General features: G+C 33.4%; 2 protein-coding genes across 2 annotated transcripts in view; both read left to right on the top strand.

Moving 5' to 3' along the window:
• LOC134276921 (uncharacterized) overlaps positions 1–7495 on the top strand; it is a 30333-nt gene extending 22838 nt beyond the window's left edge. The window contains exons 3-6 of the mRNA XM_062759197.1: positions 566–1060; positions 1200–1451; positions 3200–3430; positions 7410–7495. Coding sequence (XP_062615181.1) covers positions 566–1060; positions 1200–1451; positions 3200–3430; positions 7410–7495 — 1064 coding nt within the window. The remainder of the gene's footprint in view (positions 1–565; positions 1061–1199; positions 1452–3199; positions 3431–7409) is intronic.
• A 5099-nt stretch (positions 7496–12594) lies between these two features.
• On the top strand, positions 12595–20132 carry LOC134276912 (uncharacterized). The gene is made up of 2 exons (XM_062759190.1): positions 12595–12740; positions 18748–20132. Exon 2 carries the CDS (start codon positions 18766–18768, stop codon positions 20065–20067), a length of 1302 nt encoding a protein of 433 aa, XP_062615174.1. The 5' UTR covers positions 12595–12740; positions 18748–18765; the 3' UTR covers positions 20068–20132.
• The last annotated feature ends 1563 nt before the right edge of the window (positions 20133–21695 follow it).

Raw genomic sequence — 21695 nt, forward strand, 5'->3', positions numbered from 1 at the left:
TCCATACATAAATACATGCATTAAGCTATCTAATTTTATTTTGCGAAAATGAATCTTTTATAAATTTATCAATTTTTATGCGCCCGGATCGATAGATATATATTGTTTTTGTCCTGTCTGTCTGTCTGTTTGTCTGCAAACTTTAACCTTTGCCGTACCTTTTGAGCCATGAAAGATAGAGACTTCATATTTGGAACGCATACTCCACTAATAAGCTCTTTTAAATGACACCAAGGTCAATGACCTTGTGACCCTGACTGTGACCTATATGCAAAAAAAGCTTTTTTTCTGCAAACTTTAACCTTCACCATAACTTTTGAACCATGAGAGATAGAGATTTCATATTTGGTATGCGTATTCAAATTATCAAGTTCTTCAAAATGGTAGAGAAGTCAATGACCTTTTGACCTTGACATTTACGTATATGCTAAAATTAGCTTTTTCGAACTCTCTTGTCGCTGGGTGGATAGGCCAAGTGTTTCACCAACACATCTTGTTTAATTCACATTTTATAATTATGAATGTTCCCGTTATTTTCTATGTTGCTTATAATTTCAAATTTTAGGTACATACCACATTTATCCACCTGATATAAGGAGCCTGCTGTACAGTCTTCTTTTGGTGGAGAGTTATTCTCTTGATGTCAATGATCAAACGCATAATAAAGTAATAGCTGAACTCAGAAAGAAATATTTCACTGAAGTGCATTTTAGTGAGGAAAAAAAAATTACAGATATTCCAAAGGGAATAATTGATATAAATGGAAGCATCGTAAAGTTTATATCAGAGGACATCCGCCATGATGTCATGTACGCCTTTGTTACGGAGTGTCTGGTGGAAGACAGTGATTTGGAGTTTTTTCTGACCATGGCGTCGCGTGATGTGATCTCAGAATACTGCAGGTCCTGGGATTATCAGAGAAGTGATGGAGAAAGATGTCTGTTTGTACCAGACATACCGGGGGGGATGTACGACCTCTTCATAGACAAACTACAGCTGGATATCATCTCACACTGTACTGTGTCTGACTGGGGGATTCATGGCAGTATCAGTAGACATTGTGAGTATGAATCTGGATGGTTTTTTTAATAACTTTAATGTTAAATAGTTCTCTTCATTTATATTTTTTTATATATAGGTTAATTTTTGTATGTAATAAGGACTTATAATCCTGATTTTTGTTTATTATTCGATTTCAGTAAATATACCACAAGAGATATTAAGATGGAATATCGATGCTAGAGAAAGATTTGTGAAGAATTCTATGCTAGGAAGTGAAAAAATGTTTCGAGCCAGAGGGATGATAGTTGGATGTGCAGGCGCGGGAAAAACAACTCTTCTTAGAAAGCTTCACGGAAGAGAGAGAACAGATGACAATAAACCAACCGAGACAACTGTAGGTCTTGAAGTCCATGAAGATTTGTTTGCTGTCGAAAACAACATTTTAATAGGTAATACGTCTTTTCACGAAAAATACATATGTTTAGAAATAAATTTCATTAAAGAGACATGAACACAGTGTCAGTTAAAACTTTTCAAATTTATTTTCTTCGATTTTACAAGTATTTAACTAAAATCTTTCTAATGATCTTCAAAAAATTGATCTTCAGCTGCCAAGATACAAGATAGATTTAGAACTCCAATCCCTTGTTATTAAACATGGTCAGTGTCATTTTTTGTTTACATATGTTAATAAACTGATGTATGTTCGCCCAAAGCAAATAATTTCAATAAAAACGTTAATTCTAAATACGACTAGACAGTTTTTAGGTCACCTGATTAAACTCAGATTAGATATGATAATCAATGGTGCCTCTTTCAAAATTGTGAATGCCATAGCATCTGGCTTAAAACATGAACCAAATTCAATCATTTGGGAGTTGTTGCATGATGCTCAGGTGACATATAAGGCCCATGGGTCTCTTGTCTAGTGATGAATTTTATTTTGATATAGATATGATATTTTATATATGTAAAGCTAAAAAAGACACAAGCCTTGTTTACAATTTAAAGAACGTTAAAACTTATGGAGAGAACTATCATAGGCATTAATGCCTGCTTTTTAATCTTTAAACTAAGTTCTGCATTTCGTTTGTTAATTAACAAATGATGGTACAATTTTTGCTGACCAAAGACGAGCCTTTGTTAGGAATTGTAAACAATAAAATTGATTTTCTAAATTCAGTTGAAAATGTGTTCATGTCCCTTTATTATTCTAAATTATAGGAAACATAAAGCTTTAGATTTATTTCTTTTTATCTTAAAAATAATTGATGTCAAATAAAGCATATGAAGAAAACGAACGGTATTCAAGATTAAAAGTCCATCACACAATACAAAATAGGAGCAGAGCAAAAAATGACTTCCAAAACATCAGATGTGCATGGGATCGAAGCTTATTGAATTACATTTTACATGTACCAAATAGCATTAATTCAATGTACAACCTGTTCGTGCAATTTAGCTTAGTTAACATTTATTGTTTGTTGAACATGTTCAGTATGAGGAAAGGTCCGATGACGTTCGTTGGAAGATAATTAGAATGCCATGCTGAACTAATATGTACATAGTCAAGAGATGTCTTCCATTTGCTACCATTAGTGTATAGGAAACAAATTGTATTTAACCACCGTCAAAGTTTAGTGTATTTAATTATATATTTATTGGCTGAGTTCAAGGGTATATTGTTTTTTGCCGGAACCAAACAGTTTACGTGAGACCGTTGGCCGAGGGCAGACTATTTGGTTCCAGGGTCAACAAAATACCAAAGATTAAATTCATTAAATGATTCGTAATGTGTGTGTGTGTGTGTGTGAGAGGGTGTGTGTGTGTGAGGGTGTGTGAGGGTGTCTGTGTGTGTGTGTATCTTGTACTGACTTACGTGATTCAAACCTCAGGCCCGTCAATTTTGAACTCCAGCGAATGCAAATTAGATTAAGCTTCACCCATTGTGTGACATAAGCGCTCAGACATCTTATCAACAGGTCTAACAACCCACTCAGCGATCAAACTTCGATTTTCTTATGCACGCGCAGTAAAACGTTAAAAATGTTAGATTTTTTTCATATAGATTTGTATAGAAACAAAAATAGAAACAAAAATATAAAGGTAAAACAACAAGTTTCACTTTTTTTTTTATGAAATATTTTTTATTTCCTTTTATTTCTTAAATATATTGTTTGCCGTTGTTCTCAATCAGATTTTTGTATGGAGAAGGCAGAAAACCCATATCTAGAAAACAAGGTAATAAGTATGACAGACTTTGCGGGACAAGTTGCGTACTACGCATGCCATCAGGTATACTTGTCAAGGAGAGCATTTTATATTGTGGTCATTGACATGTCCAGGAAGCTGACGGAAGTATGTCGATTGTTTGACACAGATCGCCATAACCCAACAGGATCCTTATTTCACTCTTGGACTTATAAAGGTGAATATTACTATAACTACACTCTCTTCGTTAATACGAACAATAAATTCAAAATATATTATGAGATTAAAGGGTTATTTTTCGCAGAATTTATCGATTTGTGAACGCATGCCATTCAAATCATAAACTTAATAAAGATTCAAGCTCTTTTATGTTAAGTTTTATGAGTACAAAGTCTGAATTGACATATCGATGAATTCTGAAAAAAGGAACTTTTAATTCTAATGACTCCAATTACACAGTATTTTAAGATTATTTTTCTTTGAAACGTTTATACATCCGTTATTTTTGTAAAAGCAATGGAATACATAATGTTGAAATGTGATAATTAAACATTATAGGGATGAACATCGATAAAAAACGCTATACTTGTTCAATCATTCAATGAAATATAGATATAAAAATTCGTTAAATAGTTTTAAAATTAACAAATATCGTAAATACAAGTAGTCTTTACAAGAATTTGTCATTGGCATTAATGTCAGAAACTCTCCAAAGGGAGAAGAATACTGACGACACTTTGATGTGATTTAGTATGTCCACAGGCGGTACAGAATATATTCAAAGTATATTTAAAAGTAAAAATCCAAAAATATCACAAACCAACCACTGCAAGTGCTTTCGCCATGTTCGGCTCTTCGGGCAGTTATACAAATGTCAGATAGGTTACCTGGTAACGTCAAAAGCATAAAGTTCATAGTGACGTCCTAATAGATGAAGGTAGCGTTAAGTTGGCGTATTAGTTAATGTACAAATCTTGCACTAACTTTCAAAAATTATACAAATGAAATTCAAAATTTAAAATATATAGTATCATTTGCAATTACGTTTGGGTATAAAAAGGTTGATAAAATAGTATTCTTTTGCCAAACGTTAATTTTCTTTTTCATTTGGAAGTTTATAAAAAGGGAAAATCTTAAATATTCCTTTACCACACTTTGCGCAATGTTCACGGTGTATTACGCACACTAGGGTCTTTAATTAAAGACCCTAGTGTGCGTTTTGTTTTGAAATTATTCAAAGCATATTTATGTATTTGATGCTATATGGCAAGGGAGAAAATTAGTTGTTTTGTATATTGTGACATAACGTAAAAATAACGTGAAATGACTTGTGAATGCTACTTAATGTTAGCTTACACGTAATGCTAGCTAACAGGTGTTTAATGGTAGCTTTTAGACCACCATTAAGCCACCTAGCTTTTTGACAATCATTATGTCACCAATAAGCCAAACCTACAGATAAGTACAGATGCCTAATTAACAAACTCAATTAAGCTACCATTAAAGCCACCATTAAGTTACCATTATGCAGTCAAAAACTGTTTTTATCGACGAAAAATTATAACTACTTTGATTCATTCTCACAAATCTTTTTTGTCGTGTTTATACAATTTTATTTTCACAAAACTAATGAAAAAGAAATTAAAAAAAACAACAAAAGTTAGACTGAATGGCGAACGCCTTAACCGGTATACCATCGCCACTTATGGATAACGGGGGAAAATATCTCTATCTTTCACAAAGTTTGTTTCCATTTGTTATAGTATTTTTCTCAATGAACGTTTCCAAAGGCTTGAATTAATTTATTAATTAATAATATACTAAATAATTATAGTCATGGGTCTTTAAAAAAACTTAAAAATAACGTTCATTTTTTTAAACCGAGGAGTTCTTAGGTCACCTGAGTAAATGTGCGTTAACATTTGAGCATTTTCAGCTTCTTCCCTGAAACCACTGAACAAATTTCAACCAGGCTTATTTCGGATGCTGAATCTGACCTAAATTTTCCGCATGAGTGAACAAGATTATATTTTCAGTGAAGGTCTCATTTCCAAGTAACTATGATCACTTTAGTGACCAAACTTGCATGGATGATCCATCTAAGGATACATACTACCAGACTTGCTACAGATGCTGAATCTGACCTACATTTTCCGGTTGAGTGAATAGGTTAATGTTTTTGGTGCAGGTTTCATTTCAAAAATACTATGAACCCTAAACTTATCAAACTTGCACGGATGGGACATCTTAGGATGCATACTATCAGACTTGCTTCGGATGCTACATTTTCCGGATGAGTGAACAGGTTAAAGTTTTTGGTGCAGGTTTCATTTCCAAGTAACTATAAGCCCTATGTTGACCAAACTTGCATGGATGATACATCTAAGGATGCATACTACCAGGCTTGCTTTGGATGCTTTATCTGACCTACATTTTCCGGTTGAGCGAACAGGGTTATGTTTTCAGTGCAGGTCTCATTTCAAAGTATCTATGAGTCCCCTAGAGTGACTAAACTTGCATGGAAGATACATCTTACCGGACTTGCTACGGATGCTGAATCTGACCTACATTTTTTGACGAGTGAACATGTCAAAGTTTTAGGTGCAGGATTCATTTCCATGACTTTGAGCCCTTTAATATGACCATGCTTGCATGGATGGTACATCTAAGGGTGCATTCTACTAGGCTGGCCTCGGATGCTGAATTTGACCTATATTTTCTGGATTAGTGAAAAGCTTAGTTTTTTCATACATGTTTCATTTCCAAGTAACTTTGAGCTCTACTTTGAGCAAACCTGTATGGATGATACATCTTAGAATGCATACTAATATACTTGCTTCAGATGCTGAATTCGACATACATTTTTCAGATAATTGACCTCGTAAAAGTTATCGGTGCATGTCTATTACCAAGAAACTAACAGGCTTATTTAAACTAAACTTGCACAAATGATACATCAAGGGATGAAAACTTTTAAACTTGCTTCAGATGCTGGATTTTAATTACGTTTTCATGATGAAGAACTAGTTTGAAGTTTTTACATGGGTTTATTCAAAAGTATCAAATCAAAATTGCATAAATTTAGCATTTTTGGATGTACACTTTTTGTTGCTTAATTGTGTGACTTTGCCTTATTCAAAGACAACTTTCGTTGAGGTGAGCTCTGTAATCCCTGAATACCTATATTTCAATTCTAAAGGTAGAGCAATTAATTATTATTAGCTATGAAGGCTTCACCTTGCATGATTAAACCCTCGCAAGACTTTACGCATGAAGGAGCAAAGTCACTTTTCACACTTCCATGTAACGTTTAAGGGGACCGACTGTGGTTTCCATTGCGCATTTTTTCGCACATCATTGTAAAATAAAACTTATTTATAATTTTAAAGCAATTTTGTTCACTTGATTAAAAAAAAACTAAACAAAATCAAGAAATTATGGGTAGAAAAATGTTCTTAAAATTTTAGATAACTGATTTTTAAAACGTTTTTTTAAACCGACAGGTAGATTAGCGTCGCAATTGTGTGTTTTTGACTTTATATAACGTGACGCTCTTAACTAACGTAGCTACGGATAGCGATCACGTGACATTGCATGTGAATTCTAAATTAAGAATTTTTCGGTTCGCTTATTCCGGAAATGCGCATAATTTAATATGGTGGACTTTAGTTGTAAACAACGTGCTCCGAGAAAAGTACACGGGAAACGTTATAGGAAGGCTCCGCTGTAAAGGTAGATCAAGTAAATTAGAGCGAATGAGAGATTAATAACATCTTAAGAAACAGGACAACGCTAAAACTTTTTTTTACAAAATAAAATATCCGTACATCGCAAACGACTTGCACCCCTATGGCTATTCCAAAGCAGACGACGTAGCTGGTGTGAATCATAAAATGACATCAAATCGAATGAGGGACGAAGATTTGTTGAGATGAGGAACTTGACAAACCAGTTTGTATGCTTACAGTTACAGTGATAAAGGCAATCTTTTGTATCTTTTCCAACTTTGAAAGAGATGGCGACTCGATACTTTATTGTATCACACATTTAGGCCTAAATGTGTCTGAAAGTACTGTACTATTAATAGATTTACCGACACTTTCCACGGGAAAGCCCGGCCCCGAAAGGAAAACGACAGAGAGGCCAAAAGTAGCTCTTGGTAAGTCATATAAATTTTAATATGACATAACGATCAGGGGCGGATCCAGGAATTGAAGTTAGGGGGGAGCCAGATTCAGGCAGGGGGTCTGGGGCCGCCATCGGGTCCAGGGCAAAGCCCTAGTGGGGGCCCAGGGAAGCTCTTGGATTTTTAGGTCACCTGAGTAAACTCAGGTGACCTATTGCTATCCGTTTTCGTCCGTCGTCGTGCATACATGAATTCTTTGAAAATCTTCTTCTCTGCTCACGGTTATTAAATAGACTAACTGAGTGCATAGTTATGATGAGCAATAGTGCCTCTTCCAAAAGTGTGAATTTTATGGCCCCAGGGTCAGGGGTTCTGGTGTTAGTGTGGGGCTCTATTGATTATATAGTGAAAATACATTAAATCTTTGAAAATTTTCTTCTCTTCTCCTGGGTATTTTTGAAGCAGATGAAATACCTATATAGTTATAGCAAGGGCCCTTATCTTCCAGAACTGCGAATTGCAAGGCCCCAGGGTCAGAGGTACCATGGGGGGGGGGCTGTACTTGTATAATGAAAATGAATAAATTGATTGAAATCTGCTCCTTGGTAATAATCAAATATTTTTGATTGCAAGGATTCCTTTTCAAAAATTGTGCAGTGTGTGGATCTCGTACTAAGGTCAGGGGTTCATGTGTGGTAAGGGCACTATTAATTATTGCTGAATATTACTGATAAGTTGAAATGCATTTTTTGTTCCCCTACCCTGCCTATGGGTATTAAGTAACCAAGCTAAGCAACTGCTAAATGTATAGGTAGTCATAATGATCAATGGTGCCTCTTTCAAAATTGTGATCATGAATGCCATAGCATCTGGCTTAAAACATGATCAAATTCAATCATTGGAAAGTTGTTGCATAATGCTCAGGTGACCTATAAGGCCCATGGGTCTCTTGTTTATGCTAACTTTGACAATTTTAGGGGGCGCCCCCCCTTAAATCCGCCACTGACAATATTCATTTCAAACTTCTTTCATAATGATGGGCCTATTTTTACTCAGCATGACAAATAAACTTTACTTTAGTAAATTCAGAAAATGTAAGGAACTGTCATTTAATGGTGGGGGCGGGGGGGGGGGGGGGCAAATTTTATGGATGTCAGATTATTTATTTGCAATGACGGACAGATAATTTACCTTTATTTCCAAGATATTGTACACTGGGGACAGATTATTTTTGTTTTTCTTCTCTGGGAAAAACTGGTAAACATTGAAACTGTTGGCCTAGATTTTCTTGTTAATGGGTGATTTGCCAATCAACTAAAATAATTAAATAAAATTTTGGTTTTACTCGAATAGATGTATATCTATTGAATCTATTTTTTTTTTCAGCCATCAAGATGGTACTAACTTTCTGGTCTAGGACCATCCAACCCATGTAGTAACTTTTCTCAGCACCTGTACATGTAACACTTCACCTATTTGGTTTCGCCACTTTGAGGAAATAGAGATGTTGGCCTCCGTTTATTGTGGAACCAGGCCAAGGAGTCTTGTTGGATAGCTAGAGATGAAGAATGTTAAACAGGGCCAGTTGAAAGCATTTTTGATGTTGGATAGCAGAGCAGGGAATCTTGCTGTCAGCATAATAGTGATAATGGTTAAATCATCATTTAAATTTTGCTATGCCAAATTTAATAAGTGTAGAAAATTGGCAATTTACATGTATGAGGTGTAAACTTCTGCAAGTTATATATCTACAATAACATGTATGTAATGCTTTGGGCTATTGATATATATCGTCCAGGGTAGTTCAGTCTGTATAGCACATGACTAGTGATGCAGGGGTCTCAGGTTTGATTCCCGGTTCATTCATATATTTTCTCTTTTCCTCTTACATATACATGTTAGTTTATCGAAATTCTATAAATAGGATATAGACACCGTGAGAAATATATTATAATATTGACTGCAGATAATATTGTATTTTTTTAAATTTTATATATTGCAGATAAATTCATAAAGTACAGAGTACAAGATATATGAATGTGAGGTTCAGACCATTCATGCTGATGATGATTCAACTACTGCAGCTCGACCGAAGAATGACTTTCCATCCCTTCCAAAAAGAGCAGGACAATGAAAAAAACATATTAGTCAGTAGACTACTTTTCTTTGTCAGTTTTATGTTATATGTATCTGTTTATTGAGTGTTAGATCTACATCAAAAGTGGTAACTAATCACTCCACATATAGATTTTTTCCCCATTTTTCATGTATAATCTACCCTGTACGTGTTATGTCTGGTGTGGTAATAGATCACTCCACATGCAGCCTTTTTTTATTTCTCATGTTTAATGTTCTACGTATGTTATGTTTTGCTTATGTCAGTTGCAGTATTACCCTGCTGTAGATTATTCTTTTTTTAAAAAATTATGCATAATTATATGTCGACTTGTAATGTCGGGTTCAATAATAGGCCACTCAACAGATATTATGCATAATCTACCTTGTGAGTGTTTTTCAGGTTTGTAAATAAGCTGCTCCAGATATTTATGTATAATCTTTTTTTTTAATCTTTCTATATAAAATGTCCTGCGTCAAGTGTTATGTCCCAGTGCAGAATTGTCATTTTGTTTTTAATTTTTATGTATAGTTTATGTATACCTCAGGTCAAGGACGGTTATTAGCCTACCTGCTCATGGAATATAATGACTTTTGATCAATTTGAAAGAGTACTTATCATATTTTTTTTCAATGAGATTCTTATTATTCTATGAAATAGAATTTTGCGAATTGTGTAGTGCTATGTCAGATGGATTTTTTTTAATTCTGTATGACCAAAATGTTTGTTTCGGACAAAGTAGCATGCATTTGACATGTTAATAATTGGGGGGATTTTGACAGTGCAGTGAAAAAAATATTAGATGCATAAAGAGGGGGGGGGGGGGGGGTATTAGACCATTTTATAACTTAATAGTTTTAAATTACCTCTCAATGTATCCAAGATTTCTGAGTGAGACATTGTATTGGACATTTTTTTCATACAATATATTTTTTTAGAAATCTATAAGAAAACATAGACTTTGTTTTCATGTATGTAATCAAAAGGGTTCATGTTGAAGATTTTTTATGTTTTTTGATTACATTACAAGTATCTATTGTTGAAATATAATTTATAATTTAATATTTATTGAGGAATTTTCAAAAAAATTAAAACAAAATAAAGCACATTATTAAAATTCATTTTTATGTATTATTTCAATATTGATTTAATTACAAATTTTATTGTGAGGGGAAATGGGCGGTTACTCTTTATATTATTACTCTACATGACTTTACAATGTATATTTCTAATTTCATAAAAATATTTTCTTTAGTCATTTATTAGAAATTGATTTTTACTTCTGATTTATTTCTTCAGCTGGTTTTCCCTAATTTGCTATGCAGTATTTTGAATAACCACTTTAATCATTATTCTTACCTTTATGATAGGAAACCAAAAGAGGGGGGGGGGGGTAGTTGTGGACCATATGGTACCTTTATTAGTCCTGAATGTGACCAAGATTTTTTGAGTGAAGAATGGTATTAGATAAATCTTTTACATAATGATAAAAAATTAAAATTCTATTGAACAGATTTTTTTTTTTTAGAATTTAAAAAGTGTCAAATTTGTATTCTTAAAAATGGTCAAATTTGTTAACTTTTAAATGTTTTACATGTTGTATTCTCTAAATTCATCTATATTCAGACAATCCATTGTTCAAATAAGTTAACAGTATCAATATTTTAAATATTGAATGTATGTTGCATAATAATTTTTTTATGTGTAATACATATCTTGTATTATGATTTTTTGACTCAGTGCCCCCTGGGTCCGTAATTTACCCACAATGCCATGTTCATATTTCGACTAAGTGTTCATTACACATCCCTTTACGCCATGTGAAAATTTCAACAAAATCTATTGACAGGTTTTTTTGGGGTCAGGTGTTCTTAGCTACCCTAAAGATAGGGTAATAAGAAATGCTATATAATAAAAAATTAATTAACATATGTTCTTAAAATATAAAACATATGCATTTGATAATCTCTCCGACTTATTTATAATTTTTTGTATAAATCCTTTGTATGAGTCATATCTTGTACGTACTCTATAAAAACAAGGACATTTGTTATTTTTGGCATTTTGATATGCCCCCTCTGGAAACAAGGCGGTAGAATTTCTTGGTTCTTACATATTATGTACAATATTGTATTGCTCATCATATATTATACTTTGAGCAAAATGTATATGGTAGTATTTGTATAATTTGCTTTAAAGTGCGAAAAATTGGCACTTTGCCAGATGGCCTTAAAGTAATTATACCTGTATTTTGAGACAAATACCTGGGCGGTATATTTTTACCAAACTTTGCATTTTTTCTTAAGTTAATGTATGTTATATATGATATAAAATGAATAGTTTCACTATTGCAGTTTTCACACAATAAAATTACAGTCGGCCCCCTTAATTGGGAGTTGCATTAACAATTCATTGTATCTTTTTTATAAAAAAAAATATTTTAATAGGTCTTTTTTTATAGAGCCACGGCTCTTATGTTGGCACTGTACAGTAAGTCTAAATTGACATCGTACCGAAATTTTTTTATTGATGTAAATAAATTGTTTTGAATTTTTAAGGAACTCTCAAAAAATATTTTACTATTCTGAGGTTTCTTTGTTTGTAATTCGGTAATTCGATCAAGAAAACTAACAAAAATCACGGCAAATTTACTTTCAGAAATGGTTAGTTGTTCGATGGTATCGACCATAATTTCGTCTGCTTTTCAGAACTTGTGTTTTAATCTTTATCAATATGTACGACCATACCATTTTTGTAACGAATTAGTGATTTATGAAAAAAAGTGTGTGCATTGCATGTAATCTTTTTTTGTTAATTTTAAGGACATTTAATTCAGTTACAAATTTGATCACGAAAATACCGCAAAATTTTAGTGCTTTGCGTAAACTCTGAAATACAGTAAAATTTCAAACGATTGAGAACGCTGGTACCTGACTACTGCGGTATAGGACGCTTCTTAAGACATAGTGTAATTTTTCTTTTTTGTTCCTCTGAATTGCCTCTATAGGTATTAATGAACAGATATGATACCTCTTCCAAAATTACAAACTACATGCCTTCTGGTTTAAAACATGAACTTAATTCAATTTTTGAAATATTGTGAGTCTCTTGTTATTTATTTTACTCTTTTTTTAAGACTACTTCCATTTTTGGTTGCAAACGATAAATACTTACTGCAACGATGGAATAACACAAAAGGATCCGGAAAACACAACAAGGAAATACGCCAGAGCGAATGTCAATTTTCAACCAGTAATTCTTGTTGCCTCCCATAGAGACAAGCTGGTAAGAACAGTGTTAATTTTCAGCGAACATAATTAACATTTGCATAAAATAATATATTATTTAAATACATGTACACATTGACTTTAGTTAAGTCAATAGACCGGTCACGGTAGCCTAGTGTTAGAGCGTTTGATCGGGAGGCCAGGGTTCGATTCTTGTTCGCGGCGCCGCGTCAAACCTTTGAAGCAAACATAGGTAGAGACTGTTCCTTCGCTAAAAGCTCAGCATTAGAAGTCAGAATCACGGGTCTTCAGATATGACCTTGGAAACCTAGGTCCCGTGTCGGGGTAGGCGTTGGCACTTTAAAGATCCCTCATTGCTCAATGGCCCTGAGTGCCGAGTATAGGTATAAATTAGAAGCCTTTCACCGGCATACGGTAACGTCTCCATATGAGCGAAAAATTCTCAAGAGGGACATTAAACAACATACAATCAATCAATCAGTTCTCTCCGTAGACTTACCTTAGTCGACAAAACAGACAAGTGATCTAAAAATTGGAGTGAAGGTAGTAGCTCCTTCGTTTGAGACCTTAAACACCGAGACCCCCGTGTCACGAAAGGTGTTGGCACGATATGAAAAATTTGGAGATAAAGAACAAGATTCTGATTCGGATTGTACACACAAGTACTCAAAAGTTGACATCAAAAAGATGCTTGGGTAACTGATTGACAATATCTATGTGGTTTCTGGAGACCAGGTTTTCCAACAGTCTATTGGAATTTCCATGGGTACCAATTGCGCTCCTAAATTAGCAGACCCAGTTTTGTTTTCATATAAACAAGAATTTGTGCAGAATCCTACGCATAAAAAGAAGAAACTTGCTGTGGCCTTCATTACGGCATTCAGATAAATCGACGACGCATGGTCAATTAACAATGGTAATTTCCATTCTTACTTCAATACGATATATCCTGAAGAGCTTGAGATAACAGATACCACAGAGCCTGACATATCTGTTTCATACTTAGATATTTTACTAGAAAAAGACGTTAATGGTAATCTAACAACCAAGCTATATGATAAACGTGATGACATTAACTTTCTATAGACAACTTCCCTTACTTATGCAGCAACATTCCCTCATCACCTGCATACGGAGTGTATATATCTTTGTTGATTCGATACACTAATGCATGCTCAATGTATGAAGAATTTCTCGTTTAAGTCATCCTTTCATAAGTGTTATGGTGGATACAATGATCCTGTCAGCAAAAATAATTTATCATTGAGTTAAATACTGAATTACGTTTTTTTTAGACTTATTGTTAGTCCATTATTCATACACTGAATTGACGACGGCTTTTTCCATTATATCCCGATCATGGCAAGGAGCGCACGGCGGGTATGACCTGGCACCAGGGGATGTTCACTCCTCAATGGTACCTAATCCCACCTCTTATGTTTCGGAGGTCCATGTTTGCTCTGCTCCTATTTTGTATTGTTCTATGGACTTTGATATTGAATACTGCTCCTTATATCCTTCATTCAAGACCGAAAGTCCATAGAACAATACAAGACAGAAGCAGAGCAATCACTGACCTCCGAATCATCAGAAGTCGGATCAGGTGCCATGGAGGAGTAAGCATATCCTACTGACCTGTCACACACGCCATGTGCTCTTTAACGTGATCAGACAATAACAGAAATAACGGAAAAACCCGTTAAACTACCACTGACGTCCTTTGCAAGTAAAATATCCAAATATGAAACAGTTGCTTCAGACTCTGTAGTATCTTTTATCTCAATCTTACCAGAATGTATCGTATTGATATTAAGAATGGAAATTACAATTGTTAATTGACAATGCGTAGTCGATATATGTAAATGTCGATTTGAAGGCCACGACAAGTGTTGTTTTTCTCTTTAAACACAAGATTTTGCACAAATTTTGCTTCATATGAATTCAATAATGCCTGCTTATAACGGGACGCAATTAGTACCCATTGGAATTGCAATTGATTTTTTAAAACCTGGTCTCTAAAACCACATATGTATTGTCAATCATAATCGCAAATATTTTTTTGATGTCAACGTCACAGTACTTTTTTTATACAATCCGTCTGAGAATATTTTTACAAAATAGTTTTGCAAATGATCAATGACAAGGTGTTGAATTTACGAGATCTGTTTTTATTGTAGAAGTAGCTGTAAATCATATCAAAAAGCCGGGACTGTAATTTATCGTGCAAAATGGTTTTGAAAATTTGAAAGCTTTTAAGCTGATGATTTTGGTAAAATCTTGTTATTTCAAATTGTCCAAAGGCTCAAGAGGGCTTTTCTGATTAAAATTTGTCCGTTGTCTGTCGTTGTTGTTGTCGCTGGCGTTGACATTATCGTTGCTGTTGTTGTAAACTTTTCACATTTGCAACTTCTTCTCAAGAACTGCTGAACCAATTTCAATTAAACTTGCTACAAAGTACCCTTAGGTAAAGGAAATTCAAGTTTGATTAAATGAAGGGCCATGTCCTCTTCCAAGGGGAGATAATTATGAATTAGTGAAAAATTAGTGGCATATTTAAAAAATCTTCTTCTCAAGAACCACGGGGCCATGAAAGATGAAACTCATGTGAAGTCATCCTCTGGTAGAGTAGATTCAAGTTTGTTCAAATCATGACCCCCGAGGCAAGGCTGGGACCACAATGGCCTATCAATGTTTTACATAGGAATATGTAAGAAAAACCTTTAAAAATCTTCTTCTCGAGAACCACTTGGCCAGGAAAGATTAAACTTGTATGAAATCATTCTCAGGTAGTGTAAATTCAAATTTGTTCAAATCATGACCCCCCGTGGGTAGGGTGGGGCCACGATGGCTGATCAAAGTTTTGCAAGGGAATACTAGTATATTGGAAAAATCTTCAAAAATCTTCCTCTAAAGAACCATTGAGACAGGAAAGATGAAACTCATGTGAAATTATCCTCAGGTAGTGTAGATGCAAGTTTGTTCAAATCATGACACATGGGGTATGGTGGGGACAAAATGTCTGGTCCAAGTTTTACATAGGACTAGATAGGGAAATCTTTTAACTTTTAACACTTCTTCTCAAGTACTTCAAAGCCATGATTAGTGATATTTATTTGGAATCATCCTCAGATAGTGTAGATTCTAGTGTGTTTAAATCATAACCCCCTAGGATAGGGTGGGGCCACAATGGGGGATCCAAGTTTTACATTAAAATATATTTAAAAGATCTTCTTCTCAAGAATAGGAAAGCCATGATTAGTGATACTAGTATTTATATGGATGCATTTTCAGGTATTGTAGAAATAAATATGTTCAAATCATAACCCCCAAGATTGGGTTGGGGTCACAATAGTGGTTCAAAGTTTTACATAGAAAAATAAAAGGGAAAATTCCAAGAACAGAATAGCTATGTTTTGTCATATTGACATGTCATCATCCTCATGCATTGAAGATTTAAATTTGTTCAGATCATAGCCATTTGGGGTAGGGGGGGAAACAATGGGGAATCAAATTTAAATTATTACGAAGTATTATTTAGGAAGAAAATGTTTTTAAAAAATAAAATGTTTTTAAAAGATATTTTTATCAATAACAGCAGTCATATGCTGTATTAATATGAAGGCATTCCCCGTAAACCTTTCAGTTCTGATCTGATTTTTGATTTCTCCTAGCCAATTTGCTCAGATGAGCGATATGGCCCCCGGGCTTCTTGTTAAGTATCCAATTATCACAGCTCAATGGCCCTGCCTATCGATTTAAATATCTAAAAAATATACAATGTAACAACTTTTTTCAAAAAATATAATCGAAACGTTTCAAAAAATTAGATTCTGTTTAACAACTATAATTAGTTTAAACCCATTTAAATCGTCATAAATTGTTGAATGAATAGAAATCATTATTTTCTTTTTTATAAGTCCAAAACAGAAAGGGGAAACTTTTAAGATTGACTTAATCTAACGTTCATTGTCTAAGAAACATGTTATGCAATGCTTGCCATATGGCCGTTGAGTTGTATTTGCTGTGATTACATACAGCTTACCCTTCAATTAGGGATTTAACATTTTAATTGATAATGATAATAATACTCAGCAAATGTAGAGTGATCTTTTAATCCTTGACCTTGACCTTTCAAATTGAACTTATTTCCAAGAATTTAACATTGTTGATACCCTTCGAACGAGGAACAACAGATCACTGATACATTGATATGCATCACCTCTTTCAATCCGTTTCTTCAATTTTATGTACTCTTTAATTTTTCATTATTCGAGACATTTAGCTTAAAGTTTAACCTAGAGTGAGTCACTCATTTTTTTTAATTTGAAATAAATTTCTCGGAGGCTTTCAAATTTTACATGTACATTGGGCTATATTTTTCAACACCTTTCAGAAAGATACATTTCTTTTACCTATGACCTTTACCGAGAAATTAGACTTTCTTACCAAAAATATTAATTTGGACGAAGACATTTACAATATAACATAAAATGCAACCCATCCAATAAATATGAATCATAAGCCATGACTATAATTCGTTATTTGATTTCAGCTTTGAAGATAGGTTAGAGACAATTCAGAGATTAAAATTTTATAAAATACGAGCGCAGGAAGATGTATTCTTCCGAACAGGAAAGAAAAATTTATTGTTTTATCTTAAGCATTCCAGTGGTGATTGGTTTCTACTTTGATTAATTATATCATATGATTTGCTGGCATTTTAGGCTAGATTTTGTTCACAGTGGAAATAAAATTATGAAGAAACAAGCAAATTCTAAGAATTGTGGTCCCCCAAATCCGGTGTTTTTGTGGATGGAATGCCTTTTTATGGCATGTTGTGTCAAATATAAACGTCCTTTCATATGTAATTCAGAAATTGTCACCCAAGTTCATTTTTTTACATGATTTCAATCGTGAAGGTCAAGGGGTCAAAAACCATAACATGCTTGGAAATACCTGCATATGTTTTCACAGGAAATATACATGTCAGATATGAAACACCTACCTTTTCTCAATCAAAAATGATCAGGACAAAATAACATTTTTGAAAATTTGGTCAAACTTCAAAGACAAGGTTCTTTGCAAAGCTCCATAAATCACTTCTAATTTCATATCATGTTAATAAACATTGGTATCTAAAAATGCTTTTTTGGGATAAAAATCTCTACTTTTAATTAGACTTCTCTGAGAAGTTCAAAGAACCTTGAAGCATATTGAAAGGCATATAATGAAAATTGTTGCATGAAAAGATTTCATTTTCAAGCTTGATTTAAAGACATTTGAATTAAATTATAAATTAAAGAGTTTTCCTCGCTGGCTAAGGGTTGGAGTCCCTTTTAATTTTTTTTTAAATATGTCAAACTTCAAGGACAGGGCCAAAGGGTAAAAAATCATAAAGCATTTAGGAATATCCTCTCACAGTAAATACGCAGGTCTAATATGAAATCCCTATCTCTTTTCATCTGAAAGGTATGACCAACGTTATAGTTTTTGAAAAGTAGATCAAAATTCAAGGTCAAAATCACAAGGTTAAAAATAATAGTGTGTGTTTAAAAAGATCTTGTCACAGGTAATATACATGTGTAATATGATAACCCTTTCTTTTTTCATTCAAAAGGTATGGCCAATACACAGTAATGTTTGATTTTTTTTAAGTAGGCAAAAAATAATACTGTATTTAGAAAGGTTATGTCGCAAGTAATATTCATGTGTAACATGGAAGCCCTATTTCTTCTCATTCGCAAGATATATCCAAGATTAAAGTATTTGTGACGGACGGACAGACTGACAGACTGATAGGCAAATGAGATTCAATGTCCCCTAGCTTTCACGAAAGCAGGAGACAACAATTAAAAGACTGAAAGCCTGTATGCATATTTCTTTTGGACTTGCTGTTATCTACAAAAATAAATTGATTTACTAATGCCTTGTCTACAAGGATCTACAATAATATCTAATCTTTTTATCAATACCCTATCAACAGAATTACCACATTTATCTGTTCGATATTTTAAAGAGCTTAATTCTTTCATACCATTATTTAGCAGGATGGAACTCTGCACATGCCGGCTTCATTTTACAGCCAGTTGGAGGCATGTTTATCTAAGGAGCAAACCTTGAAAAGGCTTATATCACCATACCGATATTTTGAGGTAGAATGTCCACCAAATTCATTGACCCGGAGACAGCAAAACTTGATTAATCATGTAAAAAAGTGTATCGTGAAAACTGTACAAAAACTGCCGCATTGGGGAGAAAAGGTTCCCTTAAAATGGTTTGAACTTGAAAATATTATAAATCAGAAGAAAGCAAACGGTGAAAAAGTCTTAAAAAAGCAACAGTTGAAAGAAACGGCCATACTTGTTTCTATTGACGAAAATGATCTCAATGATGTTCTTTGTTTCTTACACGATATAGGAAAAATCATATATTTCCATGTAGATCAACTTGAAGAAACGGTAATCATTGATGTTCAATGGTTTGTTGATGCATTTAAGTACATTATAACTGACGAAAAGCATTTCGCTCGAAAAGACAGTGAAAACACACTAGTTAATACTGGAAAAATAAGCGGACAGTACATTGAAGAAATATGGAAAAACATTCAAGACAATCGTGATGATAATAAACATCATGATTTCATATTGCAGTCTTATTTGAATCATAAATATGACATTCTACAATACATGGACAAACTTGGCTTGATGACAAGAATTGAAACTCAAATTGGTGTTATTGAGGAGGAGGAGATGTATTACATTCCGAGTATGAACAGAACCGACCTTCCTTATGACAGAAAAGATGAGATCAGCCGACAGCAAAAATCACCAATGATGGTTTACTTTTTCAAATCTTATTTACCCCATTTTTTCTTCTTTCGATTGGTCGTCAATTGTTTAAAAAAATGGGAAGTTTATGATATAGAATCTTTTTTCAAAAATGCTGTATTATACAAGGCAGATGATGCTGATCATTATTTTGTCATCGGCGTCAGCAAAACGTCAATCCAGCTGCAAGTTTTTACTCTTGAAGAAACAATGGATCTTAGTGAAGAATGTGTCAAGAAAATCAGACAAACAGTGGAGGAATATATTAAGGAGATAACAGAAACTTTTCACAAGGGAATAATCTATGAAATGGGTTTTTCATGCACGGACATAAAGATCACAGAAGAAGATGAAAAATTCTTCTTGAAAGAGGAATACATTTACAAACCATCCATGCGTTTTGAGGAGATATCATGTCCAAGACATCATTTTGGGCAAGACAGACACAAAATAGATAGAAATAAAATGCTAATGTGTAGGTTGCAGAGAAAATCTGCTTCGTCTCCAAGGGATAACTTAAAGTGGTTATCTCCGTAAATGTTGTTGGTTTAATGTTGTTAACCCAGGATTGACTTTGATCGACAATACGAGGACTATTAACATCCCATCAAATAGCAAATATTTCTTAATTGATAGCAATGATATTTTGTAATTGATGAAACACAACAATCTAAATTTTATTATAAGCTATTCTCTCGCAAGTTGAAAGGCCATCTTTGAGAAATTGCTTAAAGTTGGCTTAATGGTTACTTTTTGGTGGCGTATAGAAGTTGATTCATCTAGTCACTTTTAAGCCACCATTAAGATTAAGATTGTATTTCTTAAACTTTATTCAACCACCTCTACGCATTCTATATTAGGTCTTGCTGAGTTTAAAGTTGTTTTATATTGTAAAATATTATTCGATTCATAGGTCTGTCTTGTCATATCTAACATCATTGACAGCGCGTATAAATCCGTGCACTGGAAACAACCTACGTAGCTTTCACTAACCAAGATCAGTTTGTAAAACCCCTCCATGGCAAAGAATTTAAGCATTTTCAGACAAATTGACATTAATTTTTTAATTTTGGGGGGTATTTCTTGTAACTTTTGTATACCAATGTATTCATATTCTGAAAGCAGGTATTATGTAGTTTCTGAAAATGATTATAAAAATATAATTTCAGAAGCCATGACACGAAATACACAATAATCATGCTGGAATTTCCATTCTTTCAAGAATGTTTTTTTGTTGTTTTTTTTTTGTTTTAAATTTGCTTAATAAAGTATATTCAAAACATTTTATTGTTGTGCTGAAAATTATGAGCATTTTGTATTTTTTATAACCAATTTAAACAATTTTAGAGAAATGGGGTAGGATTGCATTGTAGGTTATCACCAGAACTTACACAGGCAACTTAGCCACATATGATTCTCATATGAGTATCATATAATTCACATATGACTGGTTTCATATGAGAATCATAGAAAATGGGCATCATATGTGAATCATATGAAGCAAATCATATGATTTACATATGATCCACATATGTGAATCATATGAAAATAACTACATATGATTTGCATATGAATGATTTCAGTGTGTTTCAAGCCATTTACATATGAGAATCATATGAAAAGGGTATCATATGTAAATCATATGAAACACTTAAGAGTGTTTCAAGCCATTTACATATGAGAATCATATGAAAGGGGCAACATATGTAATTCATATGAAACAGTTATGTGTGTTCTCTTTCAATATTTTTCACATTCTTGTACACATTTAAAAATCAGATATTTCTGCTTTAGATGAAAATTCATTACATTACAATGGTTTATCCTCATTGGTTAAATATTTTAAAATATCTTATAATGCTTACACAACGTTTTTGATAAAATTATTTTCATCAAGAGAAATAACTTATTTTTCACAGTGTACATTCTAAACAAGAAAATATACAAACAAGTCAGTAGCATTTGTCAATACATGTATTTAACATATTCTAAAATGAGTACAAATTATAAGATTTCAGCAAAATGATTAAGTAGTTAAACATGTATACATGTACAAATGAATAAAATAATTAGGTCATGTACTTGTATAAAAATACCATATGACATGAAAGTGTCCACAGCAAATTTGAAAAATATCAGCAATAACATTTGTCATGTATTCTCTA

The sequence above is a fragment of the Saccostrea cucullata genome, unplaced genomic scaffold, assembly GCF_032062105.1.
Source record: "Saccostrea cucullata isolate Sc308-1 unplaced genomic scaffold, CSIRO_AGI_Scuc_v1 ctg1186, whole genome shotgun sequence".
NCBI lineage: Eukaryota > Metazoa > Mollusca > Bivalvia > Ostreida > Ostreidae > Saccostrea > Saccostrea cuccullata.